At 42.8% G+C, this 25,704-nt stretch overlaps 1 protein-coding gene and 1 long non-coding RNA gene across 3 annotated transcripts in view; one reads left to right on the top strand and one right to left on the bottom strand.

Moving 5' to 3' along the window:
* The window catches only part of usp32 (ubiquitin specific peptidase 32), a 57,338-nt gene that overhangs the window by 9,990 nt on the left and 21,644 nt on the right, over positions 1-25,704 (bottom strand). Inside the window, exons 3-24 of the mRNA XM_034700846.1 lie at positions 23,631-23,736; positions 21,306-21,424; positions 19,749-19,908; positions 12,824-12,955; positions 12,632-12,739; positions 12,199-12,314; positions 11,457-11,519; positions 10,755-10,838; positions 10,422-10,483; positions 10,206-10,308; positions 9,901-10,087; positions 9,632-9,810; positions 8,492-8,632; positions 7,109-7,226; positions 5,419-5,576; positions 5,236-5,317; positions 5,058-5,132; positions 3,571-3,709; positions 3,368-3,473; positions 2,995-3,168; positions 2,610-2,784; positions 2,374-2,525 (exon numbers count right to left, since the gene is read on the bottom strand). Of these exons, the coding sequence (XP_034556737.1) occupies positions 2,374-2,525; positions 2,610-2,784; positions 2,995-3,168; positions 3,368-3,473; positions 3,571-3,709; positions 5,058-5,132; positions 5,236-5,317; positions 5,419-5,576; positions 7,109-7,226; positions 8,492-8,632; positions 9,632-9,810; positions 9,901-10,087; positions 10,206-10,308; positions 10,422-10,483; positions 10,755-10,838; positions 11,457-11,519; positions 12,199-12,314; positions 12,632-12,739; positions 12,824-12,955; positions 19,749-19,908; positions 21,306-21,424; positions 23,631-23,736 (2,739 nt within the window). The remainder of the gene's footprint in view (positions 1-2,373; positions 2,526-2,609; positions 2,785-2,994; positions 3,169-3,367; positions 3,474-3,570; positions 3,710-5,057; positions 5,133-5,235; positions 5,318-5,418; positions 5,577-7,108; positions 7,227-8,491; positions 8,633-9,631; positions 9,811-9,900; positions 10,088-10,205; positions 10,309-10,421; positions 10,484-10,754; positions 10,839-11,456; positions 11,520-12,198; positions 12,315-12,631; positions 12,740-12,823; positions 12,956-19,748; positions 19,909-21,305; positions 21,425-23,630; positions 23,737-25,704) is intronic.
* LOC117825158 lies at positions 1,883-5,090 on the top strand. Of its 2 annotated transcripts, none has more exons than XR_004633792.1 (3): positions 1,883-2,102; positions 2,623-2,769; positions 2,904-5,090. It is a non-coding gene; the product is annotated as an uncharacterized LOC117825158 (long non-coding RNA). The 2 variants fall into 2 exon arrangements; XR_004633793.1 differs by having other exon boundaries at positions 2,589-2,769.

Below are 25,704 nucleotides of genomic sequence, written 5' to 3'. Positions count from 1 at the left end.
AGCTCTTTAAGGTCACAAAGAAGCATCATTTTTAATCTCAGTCTGTTTCATAACCAATGAAAAAACCCTTACTGGAGCTTTAAATCCAGCATTCAGTCACATCAGCACTCCTGGAGAATCAATCATTCTCATTGCTTTAGGACAGGTTCAAAGGTTGAGACCTTCCGAATGTTTATACACTTTATGACCTACTGCTTAATGCTGTGCAGGTCTGCATCTACAGTCATGGCCAAAAGTTTTGAGAATGAAACAAATATTACATTTTCACAAAGTCTGCTGCTTCAGGGTTTTTAGGTGTTTTTGTCAGATGTTTCTATGGTATAATGAAATACAACTAGAAGCATTTCATAAGTATCAAAAGCTTTTCTTGAGAATTACACAGAATTCAAATAAGTCAATATTTGCAGTGTTGACCCTTCTTTTTCAAGACCTCTGCAATTCTCCCTGGCATGCTGTCAATCAACTTCTGGACCAAATCCTGACTGATGGCAGTCCATTCTTGCATAATCAATGCTTGGAGTTTGTCAGAATTTGTGGGTTTTTGATTGTCCACCTGCCTCTTGAGGATTGACCACAAGTTCTCAATGGGATTAAGATCTGGGGAGTTTCCTGGCCAAGGGCCCAAAATCTTAATGTTTTGTTCCCCGAGCCATTTTGTTCTGACTTTTGCTTTATGGCAAGGTGCTCCATCATGCTGGAAAAGGCATTCTTCATCACCAAACTGCCCTTGGATGGTTGGGAGAAGTTGCTCTCGGAGGACGTTCTGGTACCATTCTTTATTCATGGCTGTGTTTTTAGGCAAGATTGTGAGAGAGCCCACTCCCTTGACCGAAAAGCAACCCCACACATGAATGGTCTCAGGATGCTCCACTGTTGGCAAGAGACAGGACTGATGGTAGCGCTCACCTGGTCTTCTCCGAACAAGCCTTCCTCCAGATGCCCCAAACAATCGGAAAGGGGATTCATCAGAGAAAATGACTTTACCCCAGTCCTCAGCAGTCCAGTCCCTGTACCTTCTGCAGAATATCAGTCTGTCCCTGATGTTTTTACTGGAGAGAAGTGGCTTCTTTGCTGCCCTCCTTGACACCAGGCCTTCCTCCAAAAGTCTTCGCCTCACTGTGCGTGCAGATGCACTCACACCTGCCTGCTGCCATTCCTGAGCAAGCTCTGCACTGGTGGTGGCCCGACCCCGCAGCGGTAACACCTTCAGGAGACGGTCCTGGTGCTTGCTGGACTATCTTGGGCGCCCTGGAGCCTGTTTGGCAACAATTGAACCTCTCTCCTTGAAGTTCTTGATAATTGGATAGACGGTTGACTGAGGTGCAATCTTACTCGCTGCTATAAACTTCCCTGTTAGGCCCTTTTTGTGCAATGCAATGATGGCTGCACGTGTTTCCTTGCAGGTAACCATGGCTAACAGATGAGGAACAATGGTGTCATGCACCATCTTCCTTTTAAAGTGTCCAGTCACTCAATCATGACAGATTGATCGCCAGCCTTGTCCTCATCAACACCCACACCTGTGTTAATGTGTGTGACACCTGTGTGTCATTGAAATGATGTTAGCTGGTCCTTTTGTGGCAGGGCTGAAATGCAGTGGAAATGTGTTTTTGGTGATAAAGTTCATTTTCAAGGCAAAGAGGGACTTTGCAATTAATTGCAGTTGAGCTGATCACTCCTCATAACATTCTGGAGTATATGCAAATTGCCATTATAAAAACTGAAACAGCAGACTTTGTGAAAATTAGTAGTTGTGTCATTCTCAAAACTTTTGGCCATGACTGTACACACAACAAGCTGCCTTCACTCTCCATGCACATCAGTGATCCTCAGCCCTCTCTCAGCTGCACTTGATGACTGTCATTTAAATGCTCAAAAGCACTGGTTCAGTTTCCTGCTGTGTCAAAGAAATAGGCACCGAGCTAAAAATAGAGAGGATACGCCTTTTTGCAGAGCAACAGCAATTAGATTAGTGATATTTACACTAATCCAGCTGGCTTCTCTGTGAGCCAGCAAACCTGCAGTGACCACAGCAACGTCGTCCCAACAGCGTAGTGACGACGAGAGAGAGCTTGTTTTGGTGGAACAACGGCGCTCAGGAGGTGAGTCACGGCAGTAAATGACTGAACCCCAGAGAAAGAGCCGGGTTCATGAAGCCTGAAATCTTCTATTTTTACATGTGCAGCTTAAGGATGGAGGACTTAAGGAGACTTTCTTACCCATTTATGCAGCTAGTCCATATTTGTCTTTCTAAACGTATCGTCCTTCATCTTCTATTTATTCTCATACCTTTTCAAAGATGTTTCAGAAGCATGCAGGTTATTTTGCTCAGCCTTTATAATTGAAGCTGCATTGGGATCAGTGCATGCATACCTTGATGTTGGAGTTGTGGACCTCAGCGAGCAGGATCTGCTCGGGCTTCAGGCTGCAGAGCTCACTCAGCTGTTTCTTCAGCCCCGTGTATTTCTCATCCATGTTCAGCCTCAGGCCGTAACGCACGGGAGTGGAGCCGTCCAGTTTTATCACTGCAAACACAAAACACATCATCACTCATGGGTCCAAGTCTTTATTGTTCTGATGTTCTGCAGCTGTTCTCCCTCCCTCCTCACCTGTGATCTCCAGGTGCATGGAGCTGTCCATGGGCAGCGGCAGCGACAGGAAGTTGAAGGGGTCGAAGCGAGCGCTGATGTGTCCGCAGGTCTTGCACTTCACCTGAGACTTGAGCTGACCGTGGAACAGATCCACCACGATGGAGCGGTTCCTGCGCAGGTGGTTCTCCCATGCCTGGAGGAGCAGACAAACACATTAACACACACACATTAACACACACACACACACATTTTTATACAGAGAGCTAAGTGCTGAGATCACACTCTACTAATCCTGTAAATCCTTCTCCTCAGGACAAACACAAAACAAACAGAACATCAACGCAGCAGTGACCTTAAGACTCTGCAAACTGGACTGATAAAGTAATTTCTTGTGATAACTGACCTCAGAAGCCACCTCCCAGTCCGGCCGGCCGTCACTGTCCTTCAGCTCCACGTACGGCTTCTCGTGGACTCGGTTCAGGTCTTCGTGCAGACCGTCAAGCAGGAAGGCCAGCAGCTCCTGGGAGTCCTGCTGCTGGAAGCCGTTAAAGCGGGGGGCGTACTTTGCTATCGTCCACTGGAGAGGAGGAAACGACATCGTAAGATTCAATGGAGGCAAACTGGGAGTTTTGACGCCTCTTTATGAGCTTTAAACGTGATTATTTAAAGGTTGTTATTTTAAATGTCGCTCCGGTGAATCTTTAAAGTAACATCAGCCCTCTGTGGGTTAATTCTTCTTCTTCATGGAGCTATAAATGTTTGAGGACCGTGCTCACCCTGAGCTTCAGCGGAGCCACGTTCTTCTGCGTCCCGCTCCACAGCTCCATCACCAGGTCGCCGTAACACTTGGCCATGTGACCTCGCATCCCGATGGGGTTGGTTCTGTAAACACACACACACAAACACACACGTTATAACTACACGTTCAGAACAAACATCAGAGGATTCATACTGCAGTGCTGAGCAGTCAAACCCTCACCTGTTGAGCTCGTACAGGTGTCTCCCAGAGATGAAGTAGTCGGTGAGAGGCTTGGTGTTGCTCACACACTGGATGCTGGAGTTCATGAAGCATGTGTTGCCGAGGTTACTGAGGCCTGTGGCTCCCTTCTCTGTGGGAACTGGAGTGGAAAGAGAGGATGTTGTGATCAGACTCAAGGTAAAAGAAATATCTGTGACCTGAGTATCTTTCACACGGCTGCACAAACATTTATTTTCTCATTTAACTGACTATTTCTTTAATCCAAACATAGTGAACATCTCAATCTGTGTTTTCTCTATCCATCCTCCATTCCTTACTTTGTTCTCATTGCTGAAATATTCAGATCAAAGTCTTAAGAAGTCTTCTTATAAATGATTTAAGTGTATGTTTTTAAAATTAGTTGGAGTAATTGTTGCAGCATTAAACTTTTACACCTACAGGTATTAAAAATCGGATCAGTGGAGGGACAGTTTTTTCCTTAAAGGAACAGTACGAATATGTTTTGAACCAAACGACAGCCGTGTTTTCTCACATATGCAGCAAACAACATCAGATCAGCTGTTACGGTCAGCGGTTCACAGAGGAGACAAACAATAATATGGAAAATATGTGAAGATATCCCAAAATGTTTCAAACACTTGAACTGAAATGTTGCAGAATATAAAGAATTTTTAACTGATGCATCCCCACCTCAAAACAAACCAACTGTCCCTTTAGGGCCAGTTTCCACTGACGGCTTCTTCTGCATAAGTTCAATTCCGTCTGCTTAATTCTTCTGCATGATTAATATTTGATTTTATTCCAGGAAATCTTACAAAGATAGCTAAAAAAAACAACGGAAGGGAATCACGTCCTGGCATCAGTAGCATTAGTTTCACCTCAAGCATTTTTTTTTTTTAAAGTTGATACTGTAAGCCCCGCCCCTTTCTGATTTTGATTGGTTGAGTGAAAAGTGACATTGATGAGTTTGTTTTATAGCTTTTCTATTTTCTGCAGAGAGCAACAAACAGCTGATGCTAAGAGTGTTTGGTTGTTTGGTGGTGAAGACACTCAAAAATGATGCAAGTGCAAAAAACACTGAGTGGACACAGGCCCTTAAACTGCAAGAAAACCACCTAAACCTTTTTACGGCAGTGTCTTGTTTGCACACTTCAGTCATTTCTTTTTCTGAATGTTTATTTCCTTTAAGCAACAATAAAATTTACACAACCTTTTCTTTCATTGCATCATTAATTTGTGAAGCTGTTTCAGGTATTAGTCGAGTAATTGGGGTAAAACTGTGGATTTTTGAAGCACGGTGGTTTTGGTAAACGTGTAAATTGCCCTTTAAAGTGGTGATTATAAGGAGCCAATAAACTCCATTGCACTTTAACAACAGACAGGTAGCTGGGCATTAACTCTTATGTAAGGGAGCGCAATTATCCACCAATCAGAACTAACTTCCTCCTGCTCCTCAGAGAACAAACAGGCTTAATGAGCCAGCTTACCTTTGTGTCTATCCATCTTACTACTGTTGGCAATGAAGGACATTTCCTCAGGCCAGCTCATGTCTTTGTTCCTGACTGTGGAGGAAGAAGGACACATTAAAGAAACCTGATATAATTTAAAGTGTGTTGTGTTTTATTCTGGAGTGTTATTTAACATAAACAGGGAGGTGTGTCCTGCCTTCAATAACTAGCTGCTGCTCGTCCTGGATCTTCAGGCTCTCCAGTGTGTGATCTTCATCGTCCAGGAGGGTGAGGTAGTTCTGAAGAAGAGGAAAGAGACATTTAGATTCATTTGATTAATAGAAATACGACTATTTGACTAATTTTATTCAGCCAAATGTCAAAGAGCTTCGTGGCACACCTCACTGTTGTAGAGCCAGAGCCTCATGTCCTCTTCTTTGATGCGGAGTCTCTGGGACAGGTACAGGTGGATGTCTTTGATGGTGCCCATGCGGCTGAAGCAGCCCGTGTAGGCCAGAACCCTCTTCAGAGGAGCGTTGGGTGACGGCACGCTGCCTGCTGAAGGAACAAAGAGGAGAGTCACAACCTCAACACCCTCCCTGCATCCAGTTTCTAATCTTTATGTTGAGTCTGATTTTATACTGAAGTATGAAATCATAAAATCACAGGTGCAAACAGGTGAACGATACCCAAGACAGCATTCTGGTGACTGAGGATTAGTTGTAAGGAAGCAGCAAGAAAGGGCTTTCTGTCAATCAGTGCACACTTGATTTGTCAATCATCTTTTTGATTAAGTGGACTCAGATTGGATTAAATAGTAAATCACAACATTAGTCCTGTTAAATCGATTTTAGCTCCATTGATTCTGATTTCATTATCATTAATAAAGTAGTGATTTTAATGTTTTCGAACTGCACAGCTTCACTTTTCTTCCACACACACACACACACACACACACACACAAAGAAAACATCCATACACTTGTTCAGGCACTCTGCCTTCAGGCTGTCAGAGGACGATATTTGGGATGTGATGCAGAATTAGATCCACTTTGGATATTTGAACAAAAGCCTGCGAGACGAAGGAGAGGGATTAACCATGGAGCAACGACAAGCTGCGGCTCAGACACCGAGTGAGTCATGTTGGCAGCGAAGCTCCACCGGGGGAAACCTGATACTTGATGTGGAGCAGCGCTCTTCAGCTGAGTGCTGATGCCATCTGCAACCTGATTACACCAGAGTAAATGTGCACATCTCCAGCAGTCAGAGTTAATAACTGTCCATTACTTCCACTGAGACATAATGGGGCTACAAACATCGGACTGAGTGGGTCCATATTTAGGGTCTCGGTTGTGAGGACACTGGGGCAGAACTGACAGCAGAGAACCGGACTGGATTAAAACTACCTGACTTAGAACAGCAACTTCCTTCAAGCTTCTCTGAGGCTGAAGACTAGGGCTCAAAAGGAAATCCCCAAAACTGCAGTTCCTTCAGTGGACACTAGAGGCTGCCTCTTGAAATGAGTCAGATGCTACTTGCACACGTTTGTAAAGAGTGCAGATCAAGCACTTGTTTATGAATCTTAGATGGGGATTATTTGCTGGGAGAAACAAGGCGACTAATACACTTGTGTGGCTGTACCCAGGGGGGTTCTGGGAGTATGGTCAGCTCTTAGTGTAGTTCCCAAAAACTAAGACATATGATGCACTAAATGATTGTGCCCCGTGCGTTTACAGTGTTTGTTTTGATGACTCAGTGAGATTATAATCTGAATGCAGAGCATTCTGAATGCCTGAACAAGTGTTCTCAAATCTCAAACACCAGCAGCAAAGTCTGTGAAGATCGAAACGATTGAAATGATGCATCATTTAGAGAGACCAGCAGCGTTCCCCCTTCGTGGGCTGTTGGTTTATTCCACTGCCCACTCCAGAGCACTGCCGGGCTGGATCAGTCCACTCTGGGAGGATTAAAGGGGGGGATGCGGGATTGCTCATGAAGCGTTTGTCGACGGCTTGCTCTGGTCTTGCTGCAGGCTTACGTTACCTCTTGCTGCGGGTAAATACGGAGGGAACATTCGCAGGCTGGTCATACCCATATTGACCCAGATGTTGGACTGGGGGGAGCGCGTGGCCGGCTGCTGGCGCAGGAAGAGGAGGTAGCGGGGGAAGAGCTCCAGCTCTGCTTGGCCGGTCTTGCTGTCATGGATCACCTGAGGGAACGGAAGGGGGAAGTTTAGACAGGTTCACTTTGAGATTTAAGCATGCTGTTTTTGCAGAGTAATGTCACAGTGAGGAGTTATAGCATATAGGTGCTTCTGTTTTTCTGTTTAAGATCTAAATATGTCTTCATGAGAGAGCCAATAATCTGCTGAACTTTTCTAACAGCTGCTTTTCTTTCCTGCTCTGTTGGATTCTGCTGCAAAAATGAAGGAATTAAAACTTAGTTGTGATAAACTTGAGTTTAAGTAAAACACCAAATCATCATGAAAGTTTCAATGACTGTCTTCAAGGCGCCGAAACTGTGAGGCCAACAGCATCCCTAAAAAGGAGATTCCAACTTCCCTGTTTACACGAGTGTTAAAAGAAGTGATCCATTAAGATGTGTGTTCACAAACATCTACATCCTAACATGCACAGAGTTGTACTGCCGGTCTAATCTGTTGGATATTGTTGGGAGGAGAAGCTGTTCCTTCTGCCGGCGTCTGCACGCCTCCACTAATTGCTCCTCAGCTCGCCCCCTCGCTGTGCACCAGTGATTTTACTCTCCTCCTCTCTCTCTCTCTCTCTCTTGTCTGTGACTCTGGATGTTTGTGCTTTACTTCTTTATTTATTTAGACCTGGATTAACCTACAACGTGTTCTGCAGAAGTACTTTTGTTTCTGCTGTTCTTCCTGATTCAGCTGCAAGCTCAGCAGCACAAACTTCTGCTGCAGACAAACAGTGCGACGCTGCGAGGGCTCTGGAAGTGAACTGATGCAGCTGATTCTGTGTTAAGAGCGTGATGCACACCAAACAAGGGAGGCTACAATCTTTCAATTTAAGAAAACTTGAGTAATGTTGAGAAAAACGCTGATGTGGGAAGCCGGTTCTATGAAAGCAGGACTCTTGTTTGTATGTTTAGTTAGTAGCCGGGTATTAAGCGTGATAATGTAGACCCCGGTGTTACCGTTGAGCAATAATGAGGACGTTTTATTTACCTTTGCCTAACAGTCATTTAAGTGACCCGATATCTGACCTGACCTCCTGACGTTACCTCATGTCGCTTGTTTAGTCAGCTGACCAGCTTTTATTCTCCCGATATCAAAACAGATTTACACATGATGATTCTTTTTAACCAGAGGGAGAAGCAACAAAGTCTGGGTGTGATCATCGAGGCTGCTTTGAGTGGAGAGGTTTATAACTTGTTTAAAACTCAGGTGTTCACCTTACAGTGTGTTTAATCGGGCTGTGTGTGTGGTGTATTCCTTGAACTCACCGGTCGCGGCAGGCTGAGGTTGGCACCGTACCAGTGGTAGAGCGCCCGCCACACCGGCTCTGGCACCGTCTCAAAGTCTCTGCTGGTCTGCAGCTGCAGGGAGCGCCTCAGCCGGCCGCCCTCCATGGTTAACGTGGGAGCCTGCAGAGACACAGCATGTGAACACGTGCACACAGAAACACTCCTTTGCCTGCTAGAATTACAGATAATAGACTGAGACAGTAAATGGCATACACACTCAGCTATCATTACAGAGATACACAGAGATAAGAGAAGAAGGGAGGAAGCACCATCTGGTCCCTGAGAGCCTGTGGAGGAGGAGCCCCTCCTGATTAAAGAAATGTCCCTCAAACACACTCATGTGTTGTTTTTAAATGTTTTAAAGAAGTGAAGTTTGTGTTTCTTTGAGTCAAAGGTCTGAAAACACGTCAAACCACGAGGCTCTCTAGAACAGATGCACACGATCAGACTGCAAATCCAGAGAGGCTGTATTGATTCTTCTCTGAGACTGAGGATCGCCCTGGCTCTCGTATGTCAAACATGAGGCAGAGTGAAGCTGTGAACATGATGCAGGATCAGCGTTACATGATCTCCTCCTGACTGAGGGGTTTCTGAGATGAAGACACTGTGCTACCAGGACTTAAAAGTGAAACATGTTTTCTTCTGGAGAAGTTGCTCCAAATGATGAAGAAATGACTAAAAATATCTCTCAAGTATCATATTTATCTAATAAAACTCAGAGTAAAACAAAAACAAACATCCCTGGAGGAAAAGATAATTATTTCTGAGTCCATCAGTTTGTCTGTTTTACTTGCCAAGTTGCAGGATGTTTTGGTTGTTTGAGGTCAGAAAGTGATGCCAGTGCATGCATACTGTAAACACCAAGTCACATTGTTTTTAATGACGCATATCCATTGATTTCATTCAGATTTTACACGTTTACAAGTCAGAACGTTTGCATTTGACCTGCATCCAATCAAACGTTCAGTCAAGCTTCATTGGTTTTTAAACAAGGTCACTGATTTAGAAATACAGACTGAGAGCTGCAGCAAAGTGTAAAGAAAGAGATGATCAGTCTGTTTGTCACCACAGATGAAAAGTGCAGCAGCAACACACACACACACACAGATGCGTCCTTGCCTTCATGGCGTCAGTGGTGACCAGAGACTGGTTGTCGATGGCTCCAGGTCTTTGTGCTGCCAGCTGTGAGGGGAGGTGTCCGTTGGCTCCAGAAAAACACTGATTGTTGTTGTCCGACACGTTGTGCTGACGGGCGAAACAGCTCTCTGTGGCCGAGTGAGCTACCTGGGGACTCAGGGCTGCAGGGGAGGGGATAAAGGACAGATGATGAGTCCACCTGAATGGACTCCAGTTTTGGTTTTGAGCTGCGTTAATGCACGTGGACTGACCGTTCTCTGTAGCCTCTGAGGCGCTGGACACGGCGTCGGGTGACCTCTCCTCCGTGGGGCTGACCTGACTGAAGGTTCCCAGTCCTCCCAGTCTGTCTGGTGGGCTGGACTCTACGAAGGCCGTGGCCATGGGAGTCCGCAGAGACCCAATGATGGACGGCTGCTCCACCACGATGCCTTTCTGCTCCTGGAGAGACGAACACAGAGATGTTTATCGTGGTGTTCGTTTCCTCTGAGAGACAAACTGTGACACATCAGTACTCATTATCGTTTCTTTATTCAGGAGCGTCGTAAAGAGGACTCACGTATTTAACGTAGTCCTTCCACTGCTGCCACCACAGCATGGAGATGAGGAACCAGTTCTGACCCTGCTGCAGCCCATGTCTGCTCTCCCTCTCTAACCAGCCTCTGCACAGACACACACACACACACACACACAGGAAGAAAACACAAACCTGATCAGATAACATCCATTAAACCAGCACACAGACAAACGGCAGGTAAAGAGGACAGGTGTGTACCTTATGATTTGCCCCTCCTCCTCAGGAGTACCAGGCCGAAGCCCCAGGACTATGTGGCAGACCTGGAACAAGACAAACCCAGAGAGATGTTCAAAACCCGAGGAGAACGCTGACAGTTTATCAACAACAGGATGTGTGTGTGTGTGTGTGTGTGTGTGTGTGTGTGTGTGTGAGTGAGTGAGTGAGTGAGTGAGTGAGTGAGTGAGTGAGTGAGTGAGTGAGTGAGTGAGTGAGTGCGTGCGTGCGTGCGTGCGTGCGTGCGTGCGTGCGTGTGTGTGTGTGTGAGAGTGTGTGTGAGTGTGTGTGAGTGTGAGTGTGTGTGTGTGTTCTCACTTGGAAGAGCAGGTTCAGGAATTCATTGGCCAAAGCGCTCTTCACACTCCAGATCTGGTAGTCCTCCAGGGTCAGGTGACCCAGCTGGTGAGGAGACAAAAACAGAAGTCAGTGTATCAGATTCAGAAGGATCAAATACAAACGGTTATAAATAAATAAATACAATTAAAAAAAAATAATTCTTAATTAATTTTGTTATTTTAAATCATTTTTAACTTAATGTTTTCTATTTCAAATTTTCTATTCTATTTATTTATTCATTTATTTTTATTTTATCTTATTCATTCAAAACATTTTAAAAAATTATAATCATTATTTTATTTCATAACACATGTCTGAGCCTTTGTTTGATTTTCTTTGTTTTGTCTTGTTAATATATTTAAAAAGTTACACATAAAATAAAAAAAATAAAAGAAATATTCTGTCTTTAATTCGTTATTTCTCCTTTTTAATTTACGTGCTATAGTTTATCTAAATATTGAGTATTAAATCATTTAAATCACGTTACAATGTTGTATTTTTTGGATACTACACAAAGTTAGTTCAGCATTATCATGACATTTAACAGCCTAGAGGTGGAGGTAAACTTGGGCTGGACTTACAGCTGCAGTTAACCTTTGCAGAATCAAGGTTATAAAATCAAATATTAGTACAAATCAAATGTTGAATAATGAACCGATGTCAGAGGGAGTCGTGTCTCACCTTTGTTGTGTCGTGCATCTTCAGGATGTTCTCTACGATGTCTGACACGCTACTGTGCAGCTCCTGAAAGGTAAACAAAAATACATTTCAGCAAGAAGGAGGGAACACTGTGTTGCAGCTCACAGTCAGACACCGACGCTAGACTGTCTTTTTCCTTATGCAACTACAGAAAAAAATGCAAAATGTACAACAAGAATCCTGGACTTAAGAACATGAGATGATTATCATCCAACATTTTTAGATGTTTGCAGGGCTGCAAATGCTTGAACATGCAAGTTTAATAAACATACAAACATGAGATCAGAAGGGATTCAACAACACACTCCGTTTCAGAACAACATGATTCACCTTAGAAATGTCTTCATGATTTTTTAAGGATGAAAGTGTCACAGTCATGTTCAAGCTTTAGAGGCGAGATGTCCTAGTTTGATTACTTTACTTTACTTACTTTATTCTATTTTGAAAGGATGCAAAATCTACTTCCACAAGATTGTAATGTTTAAGGACTAAATAAAACAACTAAAAGAAGAAACTACAGTTAAAAATGCTGAGACATATGCTCTCATGTTGTGATAATGTTGCTGCTTACGTATCACTCTCTCTCACTCTCTCATCAACTTTGTTTTCAGATATTCTTACATTTCCTTAAATTATGGAACAAATATAAAAAGTATTTATAGGCTCAAATAAAAGAAAAAAGGAGAAGAAAACCTTTAGTTTTTCAACATGTGTGTGAACTTACGGGGAGTGTGTCTGTGCGATTGTCCTTCCACACCTCCAGCAAGGCCACAACCATTTCATGGAGCTCATCTCGACTCAGAACCCCGTCACGGTCCACATCAAACACTTTGAAGCAAACTGGCAGAAAGAGAGGAAGAGAGAAAGGAAGAAGTGGTTGGGAGGAAAAATACGGACGCAAGCGTTTTTATTCTCTATGAAGAAAGCGTCAGATCGCTGCTTCGTCTGTTAGCAGGAAATCCTTTTCTGCAAATGTAATTTCAAGCACCAACGATTGTGCGCTAATGACCTACAATGAGACGCTTTCCAAAGACATCCTCTCTCTCTTCAGCTTACATTCAAATCACAGATAACAGACACAAAGAGAAAGAGACTGCACTCGTGAAGCCTCGGGGATAAATGTATCTGTAACGATTAAAAACCACAGCAGGGCTCACATTTCTGCCTTTCAGCCACCGGCCCCCTGCAGCACGCCGACAGTCCACAAGAGATCTCTTTAAAGTCGATGTGATTGTCCCGGTTCTCATCAAAGGCGTGAAACAAGCCTGGAAACAACATCAGATAACATGATTTAAAAAAGCATGTTAGAGAAGAAGTTTAAAGACCAACAAAGGTAAACGCAGCCTTACCTTCGCTCAGAGAGGCGTGGATGGGGGGAGACACCAGCGGGACAAAGGTTTCCAAGTCAAAGCGGCCGGTTCTGGACTGAGCTTTCAGAAGCCAGTAGCGCTTTTCCAAGTCTATAATGTCGGACTCCTCCACTGCAGGAAAAACAGATAGTCACAAACACAGAGATTAAAAACGACAATAATACACAAAGTGATTTAATGCAGACAAGCAAGAAAGAGCTTTTACAAAGGAAAGAGAAACTTCTGAGCTAACAGAAGAGCAGCAGAGATCCGGAGTCACCTGGTGAAGCAGGTACTTCAGGACCTTTCTGAATCAGAGGAGACCAGCCGCTCACATACGGCTGCAGTCTGCATCGCGGCCTCTCTGAACGCCGCTGTTTTACCCGCTTTCTTCACTTTTTAGAAGTTAACTCCCATTACTAAATCCAAGCACCGTACCTTGGGGGACCGGGCCTTTGCCATAGCCACCCCCACCCTCTGGAACTCTCTCCCCCCACACATCCGTGCTTCTGACTCACTTCATTCATTTAAGAAACAGTTAAAAACTTACCTTTTCAAACAGGCATTCCCCACACATTAATTATTCCACCTCTTCCCTTGTCGTCTGCTTGTCTTATATGTCTTTATTGTATTTATTTATTGTCTCTCTTGTAAAGCGTCTTTGAGTTCTTGAAAAGCGCTATATAAAACTTAGGTATTATTATTATTATTATTATTATTATTAAATCACAATAGCTGAACAGAAGAGGCAGTTTTCAGCTCTCATGATGGGATGCACCAAAACAAAAAGATATAACCTGATTGTTTGTGTTAATTGAAGCAGTTAAAGAGTAAAAACGTTAGCTGTCATGTTAGCACAGCAGTCTTAAAGCAGCCTGACGTAACAGCATCATATATGACTCAACATGTCACAAATCAGTCCGATATAGCACCCGCAGCTCTGCCAGGGTCAATGAACCAGCCTCCCTCTTTTCAACATGCTAATCCTCAGCTTAAGGTAATAGGATTCAGCAGCTAGCCAGCTAGCTTTCAGCATGGAGCCACTCCATATGACAGGTGTCAAAACACAGACACGGGGAAATGAAGGGGCGGCTGTTTCCAGGCAGAAAGTGGACGAAGGATTCCCAGTCGGGTCGTAAAACAGCCTTCCTGGAAGCTCGATTTTAGCAGCTTTGGTCACAGTTTCCAGTCAAATGGATGTTTATGGCTGTGGTTAGGAGTTTGTGGAGACTGAGAGGGGTCCCTGTCTGTCCTTCAGGTGGTGTTTGTTTGGTCCCCGTTATTAAAAAGAATCAGAACGATTGAGGTATGAAATATTCGTCTCCTGAAATCCAGATTCAGCTAATCAGCCTCGCTTTAGTGCCAGCTGTTCAAAGCATCATTTGATTGGATCACCTTGATCCAGATACAGACGTTACAAGGCTACCAAATCCGGATTGCTTTAAATGAGACTACTAATCAAAGCTATGTAAAGAACAGGTCGAGTGGCCAGCACAGGGGGGTACTGAGTAAGATAAGATTATGATTACTCTGAAGGAAAATGTGCTCTGAGAGAGTTAAAGTCGTACGTGCGCAAGAAATAAATAAAGATGCACCGCAAGAAAATCTGAGCTGATGTTAGAAATAATAATTAAAAGAGAGAGAAGATTTCCACTTGTGTTTTTGTCTAGAAAAGTGTTGCAGCTAATTTTATTTTTGTTCTAAAAATTAATGTTTTTGCTTCCGAAAGCAAAAACCTCCATCATTAAATTGCAAAGATGCAAGAGATGGTGATTAGCATGCTTTGCCAGGTCCAAGAGATGACTAGAGATGACTATTACCATCACTGATTATTTCATTACAGGTCGATATCTATCGACAGAAACATTGGTTGATGTTGATACTGAGCCGATAAACCGGTTTATCCTCATTAGGGCTGCAAAAAAATAGGGGGCAGTAGTGGTTCTTTACGCTGTTTGCAACCCGCCAAAAAACAGAGGGAAGTCAAAGAAGAAGCAGCAGCAACAGAAGAAGACTCATGAACCAGCTAGCTAGACGTTACTGCAGTGTGTGGCTTCTACTGTAGTGCAAATCATAAGTTATCAGGCACCTCATCTAACCCTCCACATATTAATAATCATAAACACACACTTTAATTATATTGTGACAAACATGTCAGCTCTAATTTCTCATCCCACGTCCTGTGTGTCAGTATGAGTCATTATGAGAAGGGGGGTAGGCTAAATAAATAAGTGTGATGGATCTGTGGATTCATCTGTCACCTCTGACCGTGCAGTCCAGAGGTCACTGCTGGGCACTGGAGCTCGGTATGAACTTCATCACCTCCTCGCTGCTGCTGTTAACCTCTGTTTCCTTCCTCAGATGTTTAAACCCACAGGCTAAAAGGGAGCGCCGAGTACAGAATCAATGATTCAGAGTGTGAAGGCGGCTACATGGAGATGGCATGAAGGAAATAATATGAATGTGATGAATTATTGAGGGAGTTGGGTGAAGCAGCAGCACTGTACAGACTCAGGGCAACCTTAATGTCTCTGAGCTCAGCTGCAAGCACAACTATAACAAGGAGGAAACACTGAGATTATTTAACCTGCTGAGTTTAATACTCCACAGCTAAAGCAGCATCTTCTGGAACACATCATTGATTACTCCAGCTGTTCAGGAGGGCTGATAAATACATTCCTCACGACAGCTGTGCTAACCTGACTGCTGATCTATAAAACTCATTACACTGACTATGGATCACCTCCTGCACATCGCCCATCCGTCTTAGGGTCACTCCTTGTTTCTGCACACGTCAGTCGCTGCAGTTAAGAGCACCGTGCAAACAAATACACAGACTTACACTCACATATCCACAGAGCTATGTTAGCAAACAGACAAGCCCTCTCATTTTACTCTATACCTCCTCAAGACCATCAATCAGGAAGACTTCTATGACGTTCATTTTTAAGAATTAACAGCCTTAAACACAAGAAGGAAGGAAGCGTATACCTTATTGTGCAGTAGATATGATTGGCTGCACCTCAGGAGGAGTCTGGGCATGCCCCTGATTGTGAAAATACTCTTGCAGGGGAATCTTCCTGTTGCAGTCAGGATGAATCATCCTATAAGATCAGACGTCTACAATCCCTGAGGTCAAATCACGCAAGGATTGTGCAACTTTCATGCACACCAAACTTGTGCAAATGAAATGAAAATATACCGTCTGATTCACAGAGTGCACACAGAGTTGTGCAGAACCAACAGCATCTCTGTGCAGTCATTATGCATTGATACGTGGCAAAACTAGCCCCTAAGTTTGTCATCACTATCACTGCTATAATCAGGAGTTAAATAAGTCAGGTGGTGGCTGTGTGAGACTCGGATCGTGTGAAGCCGGACACAAGCCGTTACACTTAAGAGGTATTTTCTGTCTAACTCAAACGAGCTGATCTCGCTGATTTGCTGCAGAGAGGAAGTTTTGTGAGAAACTGTGAATTAGAACCACATCTTTCATGATCTGACTGATGAAAAGTGTCCTCTATATATTCAGCTCATCATCTGTATGTGCACAGATTGAGCTCCACCAGGATGAGAGCTCACAGCACAGCTCTGTCCTTCAGAAGGTGAAGATGCTGACAGCTCCTCTGCATAATCAGACACAAAACAAGAGCAAACTGCATGCAGCTGCAAAACTTTTAAGGATGCTCAATCTGTTTCTATTCTTTAAATGGTTACTGAACAGATCTCATCTCTCCTCTGCATTGATTGAAAATCTTGAAATCTTAAATCAGTTCAGAACTCATATTTGGACTGAGGGGTTTCCAGGGAGCATTTTTATTCTGATTTGTATTTTAAACTAATCATAACACGCCTCCATGTCAACGTAAAGCTTCTGTATTACTCCAGGTTACATCAGTGGCCGCGTCTTTGACTGAACTCAAATTCTTGGAACGGCCGCAGACTTTAAAATTTGAGCCGGCTCTGCCAAAAGCTAAAGGATCTTAAATGCATTAAGGCGTAAAGAGCTTTCGGTCCGGCCATCTTTTGGATACAGATGACCAGCAACGTACCAGGAACTGTTTGAATCCTCCCTCACAGGTCTGTGAGCTATTGCTGATCAATAATAGTGCTGAAAAAGGTCTTACTCTTGAGTCAGCACAAAGTAACTATGCAGGAGAATGTGCAAGATCCAATCAGCTTGCTCAAAGTGACTGTATTTCGCTCTGTTTGGTATTCAAAGTATCCAAAAGCAGTTTCCCTACAGAGACAGCTCAGGTGTCTTTGTTTTGAACCTTAAAAATCTGTGACATCATTCTTCTTAAAGGTACAGGACCCATCTGACCAATGCACATACTTTAACCCTGCAGAATGTAGACGTTGCTGCTCTACCGCCGCCATTATTGTTAGTTTCTGTGAAAGTGTCACACATGAAAACAAACTGATTCAGACCAAAGACTACCAAAACCTCCAAGGTTCGGTTACTTTAATGTGAACGGAGCGATGTAACAGCCGTTTCTGGTTTCAAATAAAAACATATCACTCTCTCTCTGCAGGAAATCTTTCTGTAATGTTGTCAAACATTAGAAGAACAACATGAGCATCTCAGGGACAAAAACAAAGACTCTATTTAACATATTTCTATGTGGCATGTTTGCTCCAAGGACTTCTTTGTTGTTACCACAGCCAAGTCCAAAACCTCCTTTTCGATTTCTTCAATATCATCTAGATCCAGATATATGCTGAAATAGGGCCACAATTTCTTTTTGAATATATAAAGGAATCATAGATATTGATCAGTTACTATCTGGACAAAGAAGAGCACACATAAACAGATCTTACACATCGCGGTTATTAGAATAAAATTTAGAGAATCGATGCAAGGCTCTGAACACAAGTCTGACCATCAAACATCGAAAGTCCTGTTCGTTCCTCTTTAAACAAAGTTGCCCTTTCCATTAACGCCAATTAGAAGGTTGAAAAACCAAACAAGATCAGCCGACAGCAGCTGCTCCGACACAAACAAACACAGACTGACTCTAGTGCGACCTGTACCCACCTAGAGGTGCGACTCTCTCCGACCTGCAGCAGAGATACCATACCATTATCCAGGGAACATCCTTGGAGAGGTGCCGCCGCAGCCAGCATTCACCATATTAACCTCCGCCTGATAACCGCTCTGAGAAATCTACGTCATCCCAACCGATGGCTGTTTCCTCCACAGGTTTCTACCCTCATGATACTGTGACGGCGTCAGGAGCTAGCAAGTTAGCCGAGGGTTCATGGTGCTAAGCCTGGCCATGAGTCAAGCATCCTGCTCTTGTTCTAGAAAGAATCACGGACCGGGAGAGTGTCAGTCACTCTCTCTCTCCAACACACATCCAGAGACACAAAGTTAAGAGGATCAGCTGGGAGCAGCAGATTAAAGGCAGCGTCCAGCGTCTCTTGACAAGACACGTTCTTTCCAGCCCCCTGTCCTTAATTGACAAAATAAAGCCAGGCTAAATTTACCTTAAAGAACATCGCTGTATGTTTTTATATTCCTCATTCTATACTGAAATTAGATCATTTCTACTGTTATCACTCTTTAGGATGAGAATATCAAAGGCTGGATCTCAGCTTTTCTTGGACAGACAAATCTTAATTTCTTGCGTACATTCCAAACACGAATAAAAGTCAGAAATAAAATCAAGAAATCAGATGAAAATGAATTAAAAAACTTAAAACAGATGTGATCTAATGAGGTAAATTAACTTAAGGGATGTAACTGACTGAAAAAATGTAGAAAACAGGATTTCCTCGTCGCTGTAAGAATCACTCATTGTGCAGTTTGGTTGTTTGTCTCTTTTAAAGTCTACAGACTGGAACAGCTGATCAGTGCGCTGCAGGAGTTTCTGAAAATTAGCTAAACAATGTGGTAGAGCTGACCTCATCTGTAGTGGTTGATAGCATCCATGCTGGTTTCTCCACAAAGGGTTAATACTCTTACTATTGACAATTACCTCATATAAACCACTTTTTAAAAAAAGGGAACGGTCCCTTTAAGTTCCTCTACCTCCAAACTGAAGGATCGTCCCAGGCAGGACTTTTCTGGCACTAAAATAATGTAACTGGACCCTTTTTCTTTGGGTAGAAATTAACTTAGTTCCTCCACAGGTTCCTGGTACCCTGGGAAAGTTTCTGCAGTGGAAATGTAGCTCTGACCTTGAGACTGAAAGACGTCCTGTTTGTCTTTGGGAATTTAACAAATGTGCTTTTGGAAAGAATTCTGGTATAAAGACTTAAACCTGTCCTGTATGTTCAGGGTTTTTACACCTGGTATTAGGGTGCTGGTCTCTCCTGTTTCCTATCTCTCCTCAGCTGTCCTACCAAATACAGGCACTTTGATTTCATGCTTTGAACCATGATAAAAAACTGCTTGATTGATGCCCTGAGTGCCTCACATGTTCCACCTGTCCAGCTCACTCTGGTCTGTGTATATCCATAAAAAGCTGAGTTTTCATGTTGATTATGCTTTCATCTATCTGCTGGTAAGGGCTCTTTACTTCTAAAAACAGAACCAAACTGCAGACTTTAATCAAAGTGTGCAGAAACCTGCAGGTCCAGCATGGACTGACCTTTCTCTCCAGCAGAAGATTAAGACCCTGAAAAAAGTTACAGCTGTTTTTATCTGGATGCAAATAAGTCCGTCCAGTCGTCCGTCTGCAGCTCTTTATGTCTCTCTTCCTCTCAACTTTTAAAGGCTGTTTATGATTTCAGTGCTCTTAAGACAGTTGTCAGCCTGCAGAGCTTTACTTAGATTTGAAATAAACTCAGCTTTATTGGTAAAGAAGCATTAATCAGAGCGAGGGGATTTATTTTGTCCGGACTAAAGATAGAAAGTGACTCAGCAGAAGCTCGGATACAGCGGCAGAAAAGATGACCCGTCAATGTTTGTGGTACTCACAGTGTGTGACACCAGCCAGGGTCTGGTAGAAGGTGGGCGTGTCGCTGTCGTCTGTGAGTGTCACACACACTCCTCCGGACAGGAGCCATCTGGACAAAGTGAAGGCCTCTTTGTTCTGCAGCAGCCAACTCTTGAAGCGCTCGTAGTTCACCTTATCACCCTGAGACCAAACAGACGACACGATTAGACCGTCAGAGTGTATCCCTCACTCCGTCTGTGACCCCGTGACCTTTGTTTGCCCCGAACACCTTTTACTATCTGACCTCTGAATGTTCAACAGGTGTCTTTATCAGGCATTCACTTGTTATGATTGTGACTCTTCGTTCTTTTGAATATCCCTGAAATCAGCTAAGACTAAAAGTTCAAGTTATTTAATAATAATAATAATAATAATAATAATAATAATAATAATAATAATAATAATAATATAGAACTTTTATAAACAAAGTTACAAAGTGCTTCACAGAAAAACACAAAAAGTAAACAAAGAAAGAAAGGATAAAAAATATATATATACAAAATTAATAATAATAACAAAAAAATAAAAAATAGAAACAAATAAAAATAATAATAAATAAAAATAATGTTATTTAATTAATGTACATTTGTTTTTGCCTTGGTGAAGGCCTTGGTGAAAAGTGTTTTGTGTAGTTTTGTTTTATAAAAATGTGAAATGTTTTCAAAAATGTGATTTTGTCTCGAATTTTGTAAAAGTGTTTCATCCTTTTTAAAACTGCCTTGGCTGTTAAAAAAAGTGCAGCCAGTGCAGAAGTGGTAAAACACTGCAGTACCTGGAGTCTCCACTTGAGGCTCTAGAAGCCAAGGAAACCTACAGTCCATTTGAAACACAGACTTTGTCTGAGTGACGTCACCCAAAGAGAGACGGTCACCAAGTTGTAAAAGCTGACTCAGTATGGAGCAGCTTCATGAGACATTGTTTTTATCACTATAATCAAAGTTTTATGGCACATATATGAAGTGTAGGAGAGGGAGTGGAGTGTCAGGGAAAAGTGGAATTATTTATCTGATGCATATTTTGACAACATCTCTGAAATGTCAGGAAAGTGGAGCTCTTAATTCTCCTCCTGATGCAGAAACGTCTCACCTGCTGTTACTTTTAAACCCTCTCTAATAATAATGATGTTTAACACTTTGGATTTCTTCGACAGGGAAACTGTTTCTTTAACATCCAAAGGTGTTTGAGATCTGAAAGGCTCTTTTGTGTCGTAATGAGCTGAACAATATCTCACCCTGAAGCCAAACGTTGTATTATCTCTCTGGCTGCATGTGTGACACTCTCAACAATAGCTGTTTTATGAGCACGCGGCTCACAGCGCTGTTATAATGAAAACAAAGTGTGAGAGATGAAGCAGGAAGAGCATGTGGGTGATGTGCAGGTTATCAGTCTGGGGCTCGTTTTATAGTTTTTATAGCAGCTGCATGAGTTTAGAGACAGGCCTGACGTGCCTGTTCTTAAATGTTTGCATGTTTATGTTCCTCCCTGTTTGTTGTGTCTTTATTTTGTTGTGACAGACACGCCGCGCTGCGTTTACCGACCTCACTGAAGCACTTCTTGAGGGACGTTGGGACCTCTCCATCCAGAACCTGCAGAACGGCTTCAATGTCTTCCCTGGCAGCATATCCTCCCAGATCACTGGCAAACAGGCTGAAGAGGTCTGTGAGCACACACGCACACACACACACACACACACACACACACACACACACAAACACACACAGAGTCAGCAGAGACTCGAGTTTTATCACAGGAAGGCAGGCCTTGGTGAGGCCGATAGAAGCTACAATGTCAATAACGTCCTGATGGATTATTCAGCCTGCATCACATCAACATCAGCTCTCAGAATAACAATGAGGGAGCAGCAGAGAGGAGAGCAACACACAGATATCAGCCCTGCTGCTATAATTGTGTTTTTATGCACATTTTGCATTTGAAAAGCTCTCTGCAGAGGGCAGGGTTCGATAAAACTTTAATGTTTTGGAGGATTATCATAATTAATGTGTCACATTTTTAATCCAGAGGGCGGTGCTGTGAAGGGAGAAATATGTAAGTCAGGTCGGTGAGAGATTTCAGCGTCACAAAGGCAGCTCTCTTTGTCATGCTAACTTTAGCATTAAATGCACAAAGCATGCTTTTATAAGTTTGAATCATGTCTTTGTTTTCAACAATGAGCTGCTGGTTAATAACAAAAACAAAGCTGGCACCATCAGAGGGTCTGAGGGTAACATAGTCTCGTCCTCTGCCTCTTTTCTGTCTTTACACACATCTTTTTTAGCGTTCCCTCCGTCTTTACACATCAGTCGGCTCTTACATTGTGCGCTTTTCAAGGCGGGATATTTATGTCTCGTCTGCGATGTGTAATGTAAAGTCGTTCCACCTCTGATCCTCCCTCAGAGGTAGTATCAGACGCACAATGGGGGGAAGAAGGTGGTGATGTGCGGCATCAGAGCCGGCAGGATGGAACAGCGCTGTGTGTGTGTGTGTGTGTGTGTGTGTGTGTGTGTGTGTGTGTGTGTGTGTGTGTGTCTCTGAACTAGGGGTGACCCCAAATATTCGACGATTCGTTCTAACGAGCCTTAGTCGACTGCCAATCTCATAGTCGAATATTTGCATATGAAACGTGGATCATTCCATTCAAACCATGGGGGTGCTCAATGTCTAATTTTACATTATTTTCCTGTTTCCCATAAAAACAGTGTCTCATATATCCTGTTTTTATATAAATATAGACTTATTTAATGTAATTCTGAGAACAGCTCTTGAAGTGTTAAATCTCCTTAAAGTGGTAATTAAATCTCCCCTGGTAATTAAAGGTGGACTCTTCCATTCAGCGGGACCTGTGGAGCAGACGTACCTCAGCTGGTCTTTAAATCTCTCTACGTTCATGGTAGCTCAAACTGTCAGGAAATAAAACTTCAGTTGATCCTAAAAAATAGTGATGAAGATGAGGAGCAGCTTCATGAAGAGGGCTGTGAGATCAAGGATTACCGGACCACACAAAAACTGTACGGGGCCAAAAGAACCAGGAGGGATACCCAAAGCTGTCTGAAGCCTCAAAAACAATCCACAGCATCCCATCCACCTCCACGCCATCAGAGAGGATATTCTCAAAGACAGGATTTACAGTCAACAAAGCAAGGAGCGCACTTCTGCCCGTACACACGATGGTTTTCCTCACGTACAATGTGAAAAGACTCAAGCGGACAAAGACGCGACAAAGACTGTTTTAAAAGGTTCTGTTAAGAGATTTAAAAACCCTTTAGCTGGTTCAGGTTTGATTTTGAACATTATACAAATGTTTAGTCTTAAGTTGGACAAACTACCCTCCTCAGTGCTGCTCTCCTCTGTGTGAACACTGTTTAAATATCTGTGGAGCGTTGTTCCATGTTTAACGGATGGTGGCCTTATTTGAGTTTTCTCTTCATCACCTCGTTGTTTTTGCAATATAGATTAAAAAATCTAAGTTTTATACTTATAATATTCTGTTGTCCCTTTTACTTTAAGCTATGAGTCTCTTAATTGTAAATGGTTATGTGTAATATTGTCATGCGGTCACCATCATGCAGGCTTTGGGTCAATAAGAAAAAACAACAAACAGTCCACTATTCATCCACTATGGGCAAAAAAATCTGATGGATCAGATTCCACTAAGCAAATCCTTAGTCGGGCTCACCCCTACTCTGAACTATCTAAGCCCTGCAGACTCTTTGAGGATCACGCTGTGCTTCCCGCTCTGTGGTCAGTGGTCTGGCTGTAAAATTACAGTTAGTCATTTTTCCGTTAGAGATTAATCTGATAGTTTACTCAGTCGGTCTTCCTTCTGCCTGTTGCAGTCTCTGTTCAGTCGTTTTTAAGAAACTCACACTTTGCCTTCTCCTCATCGCGTCCTCTGGTCAGGAGCACCAGACCCACGATCAGGTTGTTGAAGTGGAGTCCTTTGGACGTGCCTCCGAATGAGGTGTAGATCACCTGAGACACAAAGAGCAGAGAGAAAAACACAAGTTTATTTATTTTCTGTGGAGCTACAAATGAGTTCATCAAAGCCGTCAGCTGCCAACATTCAGAGATTCAGAGTACAGCATTTCATTATTTACACATCAAATAACTGAGACACAGACGATGCTACATTTCTAATAAGGGCGCTCTGCAGCTAAGGAAACTTCTGTGCAGAGAAGTAATTAACATCAATAAATATGACACCGTGTTCATTGTTCTAAATGCTTGTTTGAAAACGATGTTTCTACCATTGACATTCTAATAAATAAGCCAGCTAACCAACTATCCATGAGCACAGTCAGCCTAGCTTTGAAAACTTGGTGTTAGCCAATCCTGCGGTCCTCTCAAGCTCCGCCTTCTTGTCCAAATATGGTCGCTTCTGGCTCTAACTCCTGTCTAAGTGTGGTGGATACCAGAGGGTCTGTTTGTGTGAAGATAATATTAAATGCTCTTTCTGGGTTCAGTGTGTGTTTGCATGAGTTACTTTAAATAACATTATCTTTTTCAGTGAGTGAGAAATCAGTCAGTGTCCACGCTAGAGAGAGCTGTGTTCATGTAGCAGAGTGAGAAAGAGAAGATTACAGAGCCGTGTGTGTGTGTGTGTGTGTGTGTGTGTGTGTGTGTGTGTGTGTGTGTGTGTGTGTGTGTGTGTGTGTGTGTGTGTGTGCAGAAGCATGAAGCTGTGTCAAATGTATGTGAGCATGTCTCTGCAGTTAGTGAGCTAATGAAGTGTAGCTGTGTCAGTGGGTCACACACACACACACAAACACACACACACACATTGCAGAGCAGCAGAGTGTGTGGTGTGAAAAGAGAAGTTAAAGTGTGTGTCCGTGTAAAGCTTCAAAACCTCAAACTTCCTCTTGCCTCTTATCTTCTCATCGGTTATTTTCAGTTCGACAACTTTTTCATCACTGATTCAGACTCTGTCATCTTTTTCCTTCCTTTCCTTTCCATCCTTTTTTCCATCCTAATGTCCTCACACCCTTACACCCTTATATCCTTACACCATTATAGCCCTATATCCTTACATCATCGCATCAATCCACCACGGTGCAAGACTGAACGCTTCAGGAGCTCCTTTGTGCCCACTGCCATCAGACTGTTAAACAGTACTGGAGGCCACAGACTGCACCATGCTGACCACTGACCCCCCCCCCCCATGAACAGATCCATACCATCCCTGCTCTGTCTGTCACACTCCATCATCTCATCCCGAACTCTCTCTTGACTGCTGCTGGCATTATAATGCATAATATACTGTATTATATAATTATCTTGCTATATTATTATTATTACATTATGTTATATTACATTATTATTCTAATTACAACTCATGGTCATATTACATACCCATATTGTTTTTATTTATTAGTTAATTTGTCATTACCAACCATAATCACACCATGTCAACCTGTCACTACTGACATGTTTTAATACTGCCTGTAATTACTTCTAATTAACTTTAATTCCATTTGTAACATTATATATATCTAAATTGTATTCTAGCTTTATTTATCTATTTTATTTTTACTTATTTTATTTTATTTTTACTTATTGAAACTCATTGAAACTTCTTTCTTGTTTGTACTTTTGTCTGGGTTGCTGCAACGACTGAATTTCCCCCCCGGGGGATCAATAAAGTAATATCTTATCTCTTATCTTATTTTACCTTATGTCCTTACATCCTCATATCCTCACTTTTTAACCCCCTGCCACCCTTACATCCTCACATCCTAACACCTAAACATCCTCCAAACTTTATCCTTACATCCTTACACCCTTATATATATCCTGACATCCTCACATCCATACATCCTTTCATCTTCACATCTTTACACCACTACATCCTTATTCCTTACTTCTCCACAAACCGTTTGCTAACCCAGGTAATGCCTAAGAGCATCGTGTGCATCCTAACAGGCATTATTAATCAATTCA

This window comes from Notolabrus celidotus, chromosome 14, assembly GCF_009762535.1.
Source record: "Notolabrus celidotus isolate fNotCel1 chromosome 14, fNotCel1.pri, whole genome shotgun sequence".
Taxonomy (NCBI): domain Eukaryota; kingdom Metazoa; phylum Chordata; class Actinopteri; order Labriformes; family Labridae; genus Notolabrus; species Notolabrus celidotus.
This window is presented reverse-complemented; position numbering and strand designations above follow the sequence as displayed.